Source organism: Punica granatum, chromosome 2, assembly GCF_007655135.1.
Source record: "Punica granatum isolate Tunisia-2019 chromosome 2, ASM765513v2, whole genome shotgun sequence".
NCBI classification, from domain to species: domain Eukaryota; kingdom Viridiplantae; phylum Streptophyta; class Magnoliopsida; order Myrtales; family Lythraceae; genus Punica; species Punica granatum.
The window spans coordinates 17,156,811-17,170,000 of record NC_045128.1 but is presented as its reverse complement, the minus strand read 5'-3'; the positions used below and the strand labels follow the sequence as shown (position 1 = coordinate 17,170,000).

At 41.3% G+C, this 13,190-nt stretch overlaps 1 protein-coding gene across 4 annotated transcripts; it reads right to left on the bottom strand.

The window, feature by feature from the left end:
* Positions 1 to 954: 954 nt before the first annotated feature.
* On the bottom strand, positions 955 to 8,171 carry LOC116196452. Of its 4 annotated transcripts, none has more exons than XR_004154827.1 (7): positions 7,861 to 8,171; positions 7,364 to 7,615; positions 5,700 to 5,907; positions 5,544 to 5,608; positions 3,386 to 3,458; positions 3,195 to 3,252; positions 955 to 3,087 (listed from the first exon to the last, which is right to left on the bottom strand). XR_004154827.1 is itself a non-coding variant. In XM_031526179.1 (7 exons), the coding sequence occupies exons 1-6, from the start codon at positions 7,886 to 7,888 to the stop codon at positions 3,229 to 3,231; spliced, it is 465 nt and encodes a 154-aa protein (XP_031382039.1). In that variant the 5' UTR covers positions 7,889 to 8,153; the 3' UTR covers positions 955 to 3,087; positions 3,195 to 3,228. The 4 variants fall into 4 exon arrangements, 2 of the variants coding, with proteins under 2 accessions (XP_031382039.1, XP_031382040.1); XR_004154828.1 differs by having other exon boundaries at positions 5,741 to 5,907; positions 7,364 to 7,430; positions 7,861 to 8,161; XM_031526179.1 differs by having other exon boundaries at positions 7,364 to 7,430; positions 7,861 to 8,153.
* Between the last annotated feature and the right edge of the window lie 5,019 nt (positions 8,172 to 13,190).

Here is a 13,190-nt window from a genome sequence, read left to right as displayed (position 1 = left end):
TAAACCCAGTGCAAAATATGGAAACGGGCTGCAATTAAGGAGGTGGCATTCCTCGTAAATTAATTTTATTTGATTACACTCGATGGGCATTGAACAAGTTATTGCTTTTCACATTTATAGAACATTCTTTAAGGAGAGTTATTGCTTCTTTTTTTTTTTTGGCTAGATATTCTTCATTTCTTGACGTTTTAGGAATTATAGGGATAAGCTTACCGAAATGGAAAAACTCTTCATTTCGACAAATTACACAACAATTACCCTTACATCTTTAATATTAGTAAAACTGTTGTTTCCGTAGAATTAAGCTACACTAGACACGTGTCCCCTTCTTTCTTTTTCCTTCTCCATTCTAACCTTTTCTTTCTTCATTTTTAGATTTACCCAGCAAATTTAATTATTTTATGCTTTTGTCCATTCTTTTGATTTCTTATTATATCCTCTAAAAAAAGTTTTAAAATGATTGTATCTTTAACTATTTATACATTAATTAACTAAAACAATTCACATGTTACAAAAATAGAGTAGAGTATTATTTTAATACTCATATGCAAATTTTGTCACTATAAATTTGTAGAGAAATAACGATGAACGAGTATTATTAGAGTATTAGAGTATATTTCCATTATAATGTTTCTGACTCTAATCGATCCCTCAATTCTTCCATCTATCATAGCGCCCTTTTTGAAGAGTTTGTTCTATTCGGGAGCCCATTTGAGAACGCATTGAAAATAAAGATATAGACAGAGTTCAGGACAGAGTGTGTTTGTATGATGCGTGTTGCTCTAACGGCAGGTTAGTGACCACAGCGGTGGGCGGGCTAGGTCCATTCCAAAATGCGGCTCGGGCGATCTCGAATCACCGTACTAGTTGATTGGATTTGAGTGGAACCTAACAACGAAAGTGATTCGTTTGAGAATGCAAAAATGATGAGAATAAGTAAAGAAAAAGAAAGTATAGACGCAAGAGTTCCAAAAATATACGGAGGGATTTCATTAAAATCGATACTTGCGCTACAACAAAAGATCTATCTTCCGTCGTGTGGCTTATAGCTTTGTCTACACGCGGGGAACATTATATGCACATAGATATCCTTATGAGGAGGCCAACTCTTCCTCCTTGACCTTGTCCTTGCCTCGAGTGTAGATGTCGATCGCCACGCTTGAGCTCGACCCATGGTCGGGATAGGGGTTGTCTTGGACATTTGGAGGCTTGACTGGGCCGGCTGAGGAGTTCTCGAAACCGAAGACCTATTGGATTGCACTATGAAGGCGGAGGCATAGTGTTGGCCATATGGTTGTGGTGCCTGGAGAGGTGAGTAGGCTTGTGAAGTCGAATAATAAACCGGTTGAGCCAGATATTGTTGTTGTGGGGCATGGTGGTACGACGGCGGATTAGGCGGCGAGATGTTGACCGCGTATTGTTGGTGGCCGGGGTATCTTGAGTTTACGGCATTGACGATAGCGTCTTTGCCTTTCCTGTTGTAAGAGGATGTGGCATCAACGGTCGTCTTCCTGGGATCTTCCTTCTTAACCGGGTGGTCAATCCTTCCCAGTTTGATCCCGAGGATGACATTCTTGCCGATCTTTATCATGTCAAAAAAGGAAGACATGTGCCCCAAGAGGTGCAAGTAGTACCCACTTTTGAGGGTCCCGTGGAAGATTTGAATTTGCATGGTTTCGTCAATCGAAGGATGGTGCTTGGCTGCCTCGGCACGCCAATGGTTGGCATAGTCCTCGAAAGACTGTCCCTCTCGCATCTCCATGACACTTAGCTTGAGTTAGGACCAGGCCACGTCTATGTTGTAGCTGTACTGGGAGATAAATTTTGTGACGAGCTCTTCCTAGGTAGGGACGTCCGTGGCCTTGAGAGATGAGAACCAGTTGAGCGCCGCCCCTTCAAGACTCGCTTGGAAAGTCTGAATCATGAATTGCTCATACCCCCAATACTGCATCATCCGATTCTAGTAGCTTTGCAGATGTGGCCTCGAATCCGTGGTCCCGTCATATTTGTCGAAGTCTAGGATTTTAATCTTTGGAGGTAGTTTCATGTCTGGAAAAAGCCTCAGGTCCAAGTGACTCATATCATACCGAGAGTCACTTTCCTTGATGGCCCTCATCAACTTTTCCATCCTTTTCATCAGGCGCTCCTGCTCAGTCTCCACGACAGGGGGAGTATATGTCGGTGGAGCTTCGAGGGCCGCTGTGGTATGTGAGCTCAGGTTGTAGTAGGAAATATTTAGGATTGGTAGAGTTTGGTGGGAGAGGCTTATTTGGAGTTGTGAAGTCGGAAAGGGGAATGGTTCAGTGATAGGAGCAAGAGCGTGTGTGCCTTGTACCGGAAAGATCGTCAACATGGGGGTGGTATAGATGAGGCCCGGAGCTAGCATTGATATCGGGGGCGGCGCGAACATAGCCGGGTCTATCGCCGGTATCGTCATCAACGGAGGAGGGATGATCGCCGGAAGGATTGATGACGAAAAGGGAGCACTGATCGATTTAACCGTCTGCACGTACATTGAAGGAGGACCGAGCGCTGGGAAGTGCGTAGGTGCGGGAATGGGCACAACATCGCTCTCCGGCACATGGGTTGGCGGGACCCAAAGGGACGGGTCAACCGTTGACCGTGTGCCAGTGGCGGGGCGGAGCTCGAGAAGGTACGGCTCGAGCCCCTGAGCAAGGCCATGAGTTCAACTATGTCAGCGGCTAGTTTGTTGACTATGCCTTCAAGCGCTGCGATGCGCATGGCGTCGTCGGAGCATGGAGGGGCTTGAGCCGCCGGTGCCGGTGGAGGTGGTGCATAGGGCGGTGATGTCCCTAAGTGTGCCAAGGGTGCGCTTGAGGAAGCCGGTGGCTGGAGGTAGACTGATAGCGCACGCGAATATGCTGGGTGTATACCCACAGGAGTCGGTAGTGATGGTGCATATGTTGTGGGCGGTTGGGAATAAGCCAGAGCGGGTGGAGTGACCTTCTCAGGGAGGATGGGTTGGTTGTTATCTTCCATCTTCAGTTGCAGGGATGTAGGATATCGGTGTGGTATCAGATGAAGCAAAGACATCCCTTGTCTATCTCGATAATTTGCGTCAACACTCTGCCCGCACGAAAATGTCTTTAAGTCCAATTTGAAGTTGGCAATGGAAGCTCCAAGCAGGATTAGAGAAAGACAAGGCTTTGCAACAGAAGTTTCAGATTTAATACCTCCCTAAGAAGCTTTATTACAACAGCTCCATCATCATTTTTTATTGCCTCTTAAACCCTGAAAACGATCATTAAATGCAAATCAAAACAAATAAATTGAGCGACTGAAATGCCCCAGTTAAGTCGGAAGTACAAGTACTTTCCAGAGATAAGTTGGTAAGTATAAGTAATTTCCAGGGAAGAGAAAATACCTCCCCATTGGCTGCATACTCCATTTTAGGTTTCTCTGAATTAACATGGACTTCTTGAACATTGAAAACAGACCTGCAGTTTTTGCACAAGCTAATCATTTGAATATGTTCACCAGAGTAACGGACATAATTAGTTAGACAAAGGACCAGAATATGCATGTCAAGGTGCCCAAACCGACAAATTTAAGACTTAAATTTTATAACATCAACGAAGAATTGAAGGGAGGAATGAAGTCAAAATTATCGCAGTTAAAACATCAAGCGCACAACTTTTAAGTGGCAGCAGACCCACCAAATGAGGATCTTTAAATGTATCATTTTATCAGGCTTCATGCATATGATAGGTTATTCTCATGCTGAAAAAAACAAACAGAGAGATTCATGGAAATAAAACAAAGTAGCTTTATCTCATTGAATTTGCTAGGAACTAGGAAGAGCTCCAAGGGCATAAATGCTCCCTTAAGAAAGGAACCAGGACTGGAGGAAGATTATAATTGAGAGAATCTTGAGGGTATGACAAATTCATTAAGCAAATTACCAGGGTTAAAAAGACTCCTGCTGCAATAGAACAATAACGAACAGGAATACACCACTAAGACACCTAATGATGCAAGAATAACCCAAGGAAGAAAAAACCTATCCAAGAAATCAAGAAAATTTTATTCTCCCTCAGCAAAGAACCCAGCTTTCTTATTGAGCAAAAAATTATTAGATAATACCGAATGGAGCTAACCAAATATAGTAGTCTCGGCAATCAGATTGCTAGTACGTGAGGGATCATCTTTAGTAAGAGATTGTAACAACATAGCTCTTGCCAGTTGTTCAACTAATTATTGCACTCAATAGACACTTCCAATGCAATCATTGCCCCTCACCAAGAGAGCACCCAACAATTTGGACATTGACATCATAACCTTATGGACCTTGAAGGATCCCCAGATAGCCCCAGAGTTCTAATCGATAGACCAATTTATGTGTTATCGTGGACTGGTGTGAAAGCCATGTTGCTGAAAATGGCAATCATGGTTTTATCTTCAGTAATAACTACAGAGGATCACATCCTCCTTAAGGCCATCCAAGGCACAAATGCAAGTTCCTAACCTCAATAGGCAGCAGGTGCAGCCTTAACATGCAAGTGAGAAGTGAAGTACAATTTTTGGTAGAAGCGCCTTTTGTTAAAGAAAATTAAAGTTGGCCGAGTTCCCAACTCAATACCCAGACTTTAAATACAATTGCATGGTCATAAGGGTAATTATCAGTCACCGCCTAACAATCATATTAGATTAAATGCTCTATATGATGCTATAGAATTAAAAAGATATCTTGTAACCGATTATTCTGCAACAATCTATACAAATGGTACCTCATAAATGAAATTATACAGATCACCAGGCAAATTCCGCCAATTCTATGTTTGCTGATGACTTCGACAAATTGTTTTTAAAATTGGATACTTTCCAGCTCCTATTTAAGTTCCATTAACACCCCCGTTTATTTACCAACAAGACATATAGACCCCTATTATTTACTGAAGAAAACTTGACACGCTAAACAGTTGGAGGTGGTTGAATGTGCTGTTTTACAAGAAGGGTGGGTTGGTGTACTTTGGTGTCTTTCGGCAAACTGCAAGGATTCACCATCTAGGTGTCTCTTCAGCAAGCTATTTGGCTGTAGGTCAAACTTAAACAGGTGGTGCAAGTGTCCTATACATCGGACATGTAAGACTTACAAGTGCTCCTACAGGACACTAACAAGAGGGATTTGTAGGTGTCTTTTCGGCAAACTATTCGCTTGTTAGTCAAACCTAAAAGGGTTGTGCAAATGTCCTATGTATCGTACATCTAAACTTAGAAGTGTTCCTACAGGAAACTGACAATATTCATATATGAGTTGTAAGTGAAAGGGTAAAAGCAGGGGATGCAAAGTCTGCAAACTAAAAACGGTTGCAGTGTTATCTACCTTTATATCATTGAATGGAAGTTGAAAATAGCATCTGAAAATTGTGTGACAGCATCACAAAGTCTAAAGGACCAATCGCATACATTTGAATTGTCTGACAAAGGTAACTCATTATGCAGAAGATGACACTGCAAATATTCCTAATCCAACTTGCTGTGAAAATATTAATTAAAGGAAAAGAGAGAAAGAACTAACTTACGAGCTTTTGCTGTTTGATGTGGAAGTCCTATCCTTTGGAACAGACTGAGCATTGCTTAAAATTTTCTGTGGAATATAAATATGCCTTTTGGATCAATAGACTTAATATCACATAATTCTGAAAAGCTGGACATATTAAATAGCTCATGAACCATACTTGCTGAGCAAGCCCATCAGTCGAAGGGGATGGAGCCTCACAAATGCATAAAGGCATCCTGCACTTGCATTCTGGCACACCTGGAACGGGGTGATGGTCGGGGAGAGGTTCGGCCTTGGAGTCTTTATCTGCATTAATGTCTAACCTAGAAACTGAAGCTGATACTTGATCCTCTCCACCTGAAGCTTGAGTCACACGTTTTACAGCCCTGCAAAATTCCAGAGGCTGGTTCATCAGTTCCAATGATTATCCAAAGAAGAGAAGAGAAATGATAGTTTAATATCTAGACTGCCTAGGGCCACCAGAAGGACGCTAAAGTTGTTGGTGAAAGGCTAAAACCCAGTAGAGTCACACGACATGTACGTAAGCTATAGCAGGGAATTATTATATTATGATGTTGTGCCACCAGATAGTTACGACTTGTGACACATATAATCTAAGAGTTGGAAGATTTTAAATGCGAGAATGACTTTTCCCATCACAATTTTAGTAACCAACTTTTTCTACTGAAAATGATCATCTGTCATACCTCTCAACTTTAAGTTTTACCCACAATTTAACCACAATTCACTACACTGAAATAATGTGTTACGGTAAAAGGATAAAGATGCTAGTACTCCAGGTTAGCAGAGAAAGAGTCACAAGAACAGATGATGAGAGTTACAAAGTGAACTGGGTCCCAGGAAATCTTGCTAAGCAGATAAACATGCACCATAATAGAAAACAAGAGGATCAGCAGAAAAAGCTGGTAGACAACCATATTGGTGTTAAAGTGTGATGAAGTACCATCCGTTCCCACTTACATAACTAAGTTTAGACAAATCTAAATTATATTGATAGAAATTAGTTGACAAATTTAAAATTCTGAGACCAGCATCATGATTGTACCAAATGAAACAGCTTCAACACATGAATACGGAATTCTAGGCAGAAAGCTAAGTAAATACTGCGTACACTCACAATTTCCAAGACAGATAAGGAGATGTAGTGCGTAGTGAGACTTAATGACCCTCCATTGGCAAAATTCTCATTTATTTTAATTGAGGAATAAGCCCTAGCATGATCTGGTGTACATTCAGAGGGACGAAATGGGGGACCAAGAACCTATTCTTCGAGGCATCTAGAATGAGGATGAAAACATTGAAAAACGACAACTTATTGGGAACTAAAAAGTTCTGGTGGACATAATCACGAACTGTAAACAACGAATCTGTGGGTTTCCATTCTATACTTTAACGTCAAAATGACACAGGAAGCCGCAGAAAAGGATGGCAAGACAATAAAGAAAATGTCCATCAAAGTTTCCATCTTCCTTTTCCTTGAAGATTACCAATCCAGAAAGAGCGCAATGATATATATACCAAAAGGGAAATTTTGTTCTGATCAGAATTGGAGATAGCCGTTTCCACAGAGCATATGAAAATAGGCAGTCAGACAGCCACCGCATTGATGATTTCAATCCAACTTTCTCATGTTATTTATGCTTGATACTTCAAACTCTCTGTCTCGATGCTTATGGAATTGTACAGTCGTATATAAAATATTGTGACATGTAATAAAACATGCCAAAACAACCACAAGCACAATCAATTAGGTGCTAATGTTGATCCGTATTTTAATATAACTAACACGAAATCAATCACTAGAACTTGGAAGTAACTTACTTCGAAGAGTTGTTAAAACAATCAGCACATACTCTACTGGTGAGTGGATGCCGAATTGTGGTAGAACCTGAAATTGAAGGCAAAAGACGACAAGGAACCCATCAAAAGTTTCACCTCAATTGGACAAGTAAACCATAGAATAATATATAACGCATTTTACCATTTGATTGGACAAATGTTCATAACACAGTGTTCTCCCACAGCACCGGCAGTGATGCTAACAGCAAGAACAAGAAAGAGATGCCGCTCTGTCTATACGATATAAAGAAATATACCGAATTGGCTTTAGACTACACTTGCGATCAGTGACCACCATTATCCAAAGGATCGACAGAAACGATGAATGATCGATCTGTCAAAGGATCGATAAGATATGGCCAATTCGACCGAACTATGATGCCCACGATCAGATTGATAAGAGATTAAATGGCCAGTTGACATCGCTTAGTTGCCATTCCTAGAGTGAGTATAGGAAGGCGGAGTTGAGCTTGACCTACCCTTCGTCTGAAAGTGTTGACGCTGCATTTGCAGACGTCGCAGCGAGCCGCTTCTTGGAACGGAGGCGGCTCCATTGATGACATCCCAACCTGGTTCTATAAGAGGATCCTGAGTGTCGTCTCCACGATGATCGGCCGGCAGCAATGGGAGATTGAGTTGGGTTCCCGAGGAGGAGGAGGAAGCAAGAAGAGGAGATGTTATTGTATTCGATTCGATCGATCGATTGACTTGCAATTTTCTTTTACTACTTATCAAGAAAAGCAATTTTTTTTAACTAGTCGAATAACCGGTTGCTCTCACGTCCGAGCAGCTTGGTTTAACAGTAAACTATCAATTTGGTCGCTGAATGATATTTTGGCCATCACTTTAGTCCTTAATTTTTTTTTGCCACAAATTGACCAAACTTTCCCCGTTCCGTTATACAAATGATCTGGCCCTCAACCTCATTAACGAAACTAGATGGAAAATTGACATGGCCGACACAAATTTTGAAAGCCAATAAATGCATAACATGTGGCATCAAATTAAAATAACAATTAGAAAAAATAAAATTGAAAAAAAGAACGGGGCATCGGTAGGGCTCCCAGCTAATACTAGCCCCTTCCTAAGCAAGCGAGGTCGTTGGAGATCTCAGTGGCCTCCGTCGATATCGCATGCTGTGGGGAAGAGGGTGGAGGGGAGCTCCTCCTATCTGTCCCCTCCTCTCATCCTAAGAGAGAGAAGGGAAGAGCCCTCCAATTTGTCCCCCCCTGGGGAGCTCCTCTTATCTGTCCCTCTCTTTCGAAGAGAAATATGGAGGGAGAAGGGGACAAATCAGAGGGGTGCCCTTCTGATTTGTCCCTATCCTCCATTTGGAGGAAGAGGCTCTCTCGTTGGCGACTTGATACTGGTGATGAGTCCTTCATACTCCTTCCCTCTTTTTTTTATTAGGTTTATTTTATTTTACATGTGTCGCTTCACTATTGGTTATCCAAAACTCCATGTGCTAGGTCAGCCTCCACGTGGGTCTTTTGTCACTGTTTCGCTAACAACATTTGACGGTAAGACTATTTCATATAACGGAATGGGGAAAGTTAAGTAAATTTGATGGCAAAAAAAAAAAGGTAAATCAAGAACTAAACTGATTGTCGAAATATCGTTGAGGGACAGATTTGAGTTTTTTCTACTTCTTCTAGGATGGAACTTGCAACAAGCCATTTTTGTCACCCTTGTTTTTATTATTTTTTAAACTTTTTTTTGTGTATTTTGGTATATGAAAGCTTGACCGACTCCGATTAATCTAGCTCAACGATCGGTCTAATGAGAGGCAAAACTCTCCCAATATGAATTTTCTCTACCTCCGGCCACTTGAACCAATCTACATTTGTTTTTTTAACCTTTTTCAATCTTTGACTAGAATACTTTTCAAGACCTTATAAATAGTTCAAAATTTTTCAAGACATATGTAATAAATCTTTAATACTAGTATAAACTTACACATTACTAGCCCTCAAATTGTTGATTTCGCATCTAGGAACAATCTTAAGTATTGATTTAGCAATTCAAACTGTTGCAATATCTACTTAGACATCTTAAATTCTTGAGACATATTAGAGATAATGTAAAGAGTAATTGCTTAGTGGCACTGCGATTTATTTTATACTATTATTTAAGAATTCTTTATTTTGTAACTACCTCTCTATTTTTTTTTAAATTTGAGTTTATTACATGCACTAGAAGCGACTCACATTATGTGCGGAAATCGTATAAAAAATTGAAAAACTAAATAAGTATCAAATGACACAATATTTTTATTGAATTACTTTAATTAGATTGAATAATCTTAGCAAAAAGAATAAATTAATTATCAACGAAAAACATTTAAGGAGTTCCAAATTCGGGAGTTCTATTACGTGTGGGCCTATATCCCCCACGCCCTTTCGGTATTCTAGTTTGTCTAAGGTTTGCCCTTTTTAGTTTATTTACCGCGTTGATTAGGTTTTGCTTAACTCACTCATTTTGACACCGTAAATTCGTGAAATTGATTGATTCAACTTAAGAGACCGAAAGAGGAGCAGATTCTCGGGTCAGGGGATCGGTCCACCGTCCTCGCATCTCGACTAACCAGACCGTGATGGCCAGTTCACTATGTGGACCAGTTCCGTGACTCGTGCGGTCCTGCTTGTTTTGGGGACCTGTAAACTAACATGATCGGTTCCGATTCTCAGACTCTACGCTTGCCAACAGGGATCGTTACATTAATAAATGTATAAGTAAATACCTCACAATGTACTCTCAAGTAATAATAAATACAATTCACAACAAATGGATCCTAATTGGCTCACATTTGGCCAATATTCTACTCACACTCACCGTTACTTTTGGAAAAACCGAAACCGAAATTAATGCGATGCGAGCTCATGAGAGCCGGAAGTCGGGTCTGTCTGAACCAACGGATCCCAGGAGGGCCGAATGGTCCACAAGATAGCCATACGACCGATCGTGCTTCTAGGTGATTGTCTAACCCCAATTCGCGCATTCCGGCCCGAGTCATCCTCTGCTTGGATACTACTAGAGTCGAAACGGTGACTTGAGACTAGACCCATACCGCACTTGGGTCGCGTGCACTCAGTGTGTGGGGGCGTTGGACCTCGTGTGAATCGTATCCTATGGGCTCGGGCTTGAGCCGTCACAAAACAGACAAAGACAGATAAAAACAAATAAAAACGAATAAAAACAGACAAAAAAAGGTGAAAGCAAATAAACACATACAAGTTGTGTGTGAATTGTCGTGTTTACATTATTATCAAATTATGAACTAGGGTTGCTTAATAATTGCGTTTCTACCTTAAACAGACAAACAAAGCAATTATGGGTGGTGATAATCGGCCAAGGGCTGCCCTAAAAGGGCATGTAGCATTCAACTTTGCTTAAAAAGGTCTCGGCATACATGGTGTCTGTTGTCAAGCCTGAATGTGTGAGTTTCTTTTAAATTCTTCTATTTTGTGACAATGAGGGATTAACAGATTATGATGAAAGTGTGTTTTGCCTGAAACCTAGCACCTGGGGGCACCCCGTTCGTTTCCCTGTGTTTGCCATGTTGAGTGTGTGATTAGTCTGGTTTCGTGTTTTATGACAGATAAACCCAATTTATGCACAAACTTAGGGAAATGAGGGCACGAAACACCACGAGGGTACCAAGGTCTCTGCACATGTCCCATGAGGGACCTGACAACTTTTCATGGGCCGTCCCAGCTCATGCCTCATGTACGGACCCGAATGTGCTCTCGTAGGGGCCCGTGTGCGCGCGACTGAATTGCGCAGCTTGGGAGTGTCCACCTTCTCGGGAATGTGTGACGGGCACGTGTGAGAATGAGTCGCCACTACCTGTTTACGACCCAAAGGTCGAGGGCCGGTCAGTTGCCCGAGTTTAGGGGTAAATGATACACCAAGTTTTGCTAAGGCACTGATTGTTGCGGAACTGGAAAATCCGAGTTCGGGGGTTCACGTTACGTGCGGGCCTATATCCCGCACGCCCTTTCGGAACTCTAGTTTGCTAGGCTTGCCGTTTTATTTATTTACCGTGTGGATTAAGCTGCTCTAGGCTTACACGTTTTGACACCAAAAATTCAATGAACTAAACGATGCAGATTGAAAAGCCGAGAGAGAAGTAGGCCCGTATGTCGAGGAATCGGTTCACCATCCTCTCATTACGGTTCATCAAACCATGGTGGTTGATTTCCCGTGCAAACCGGAACCTTGAAAGCACGGGTTTACTTTCCTCCGAACAAGTATTAGACCGGCACGATTAGTTCGACTCTCGGACCGTGCACTCGCCGACCGAGATTCTTACAAAGTAAAGCCCTTACAATGTGCTATAAAAATAATAAATACAAATTACAAATGGTTGAATCCCAGTCAGTTCGCGCTCGGTTATTATTCTGCTCAGACTTGCCGTGAGTTTATGGAAAAACCAAAAACTGAAATTCAAATGCGCTCTCAGTGAATGTGGCGTTGGACCCCATGATCGATGGTTAAGGCATTGGACCCCAAGTACAATGCGACCTATAGGTCAGGCTCGACCAGCATGGACAAGCATGAGCAAAAAAGTAACAAACAACATGCATATAACAGACAATGTGTTTGTTATTGCCAAATGTACGTGAGTTAACAGATTATTCACCGGGGTGTTTTGATATGCAAATGTCCTATAATAAACAGGCAAACGCGTGCAAAGCATTTTGCATTCGGCTTTGTTTTCAGGACCTGACAGACATGATGTCTGTAATCAAGTCCTTTATGTGTGGATTACTTTTAAAATTTTTCTGTATTACGACACTGCAATGCTTATAGATTATTACAGAACATGCATATTTGTCTAAAAAAGCTTAAAACCTAATGCTTTGACCCATTATTACCCATGTATGCTTAGGTCAAATGCATGCTTAGTCAGGTAATTGTGTTTTGGTCCATAATACCAGACTAAATACCCGAAACTATGCTAGGATGACAGAAACTCATCAGTGGGATAAGAAATTGTTATCTAGATAAACTTGCACCTGAACAGGTAGCCCATTCTTATTCTGATACCGTTGTGTTTCTATCAAGCTAACCCCTGGGGTGTCGCTAAATTGCAAAATGACGATTTTACCCTTGACTTGAAAATTGTTTTCAGAAAAGGAAAACAACTTGATGCGGGCTACATCGGCCTGTAGCCGGTGCCGACCGATTCTCTAGGTCTTCTAGGGTTATGTAAGAACCTCGAAAAAACCAAAGAGCTGGTCGATCTACCCGGAACTGATCTAGGAAGATCTTTCTGTATTCTGACCCGAATTATCTGAAATCAAGTAAAAACTCAAGTCAAGACATGAGCTCTTCCCAAATTTTAGTGCAATATCAGACCACGGGTCTCAAGATTTTGGAAAAAGGCAAGTTTTGAAAAGGGCACTAACGTCATTTGGCAATTGTCGATGCGAGTTATTAGTTAATGGCCAATTCATGCAAGATTATTAAATGCCAAATGGATTTGATCATGTGAATGTCCCGATTGACCCGTTGGTGGTATTATAACTTATGAGTTATTGCCGAATGCAGTAAATGTGTGGGTTACAAACAATCAGACAGATCATGAATTGATCACCTAAATGGAGTCTAAATACCCAAAAAGCTTAATTTGATGAAAACGATTCATGACATGGCGACCAAGACGAGTCTAGGAAGGTCGAGGAAAATTTGGTCAAAATGACCAAAATACCCTCGGAACCCAAATGGACCCGAAAAAGTCACCGATACACGAATCCATGCATTTTGCTTAGAAAACAACATTTTAAAAGCTATTTTAATGCGAGAT

Excerpts from the sequence above, each read along its gene's own strand:
- LOC116196452 (XM_031526180.1), bottom strand. The coding sequence starts at position 7,888 with ATGCAGCGTCAACACTTTCAGACGAAGG. Across the intron at positions 5,609-5,699 it reads CTGATGGGCTTGCTCAGCAA|AAAATTTTAAGCAATGCTCA; the intron begins GTATGGTTCATG and ends TATATTCCACAG. Across the intron at positions 3,459-5,543 it reads ACATCAAACAGCAAAAGCTC|GTCTGTTTTCAATGTTCAAG; the intron begins GTAAGTTAGTTC and ends CAAAAACTGCAG.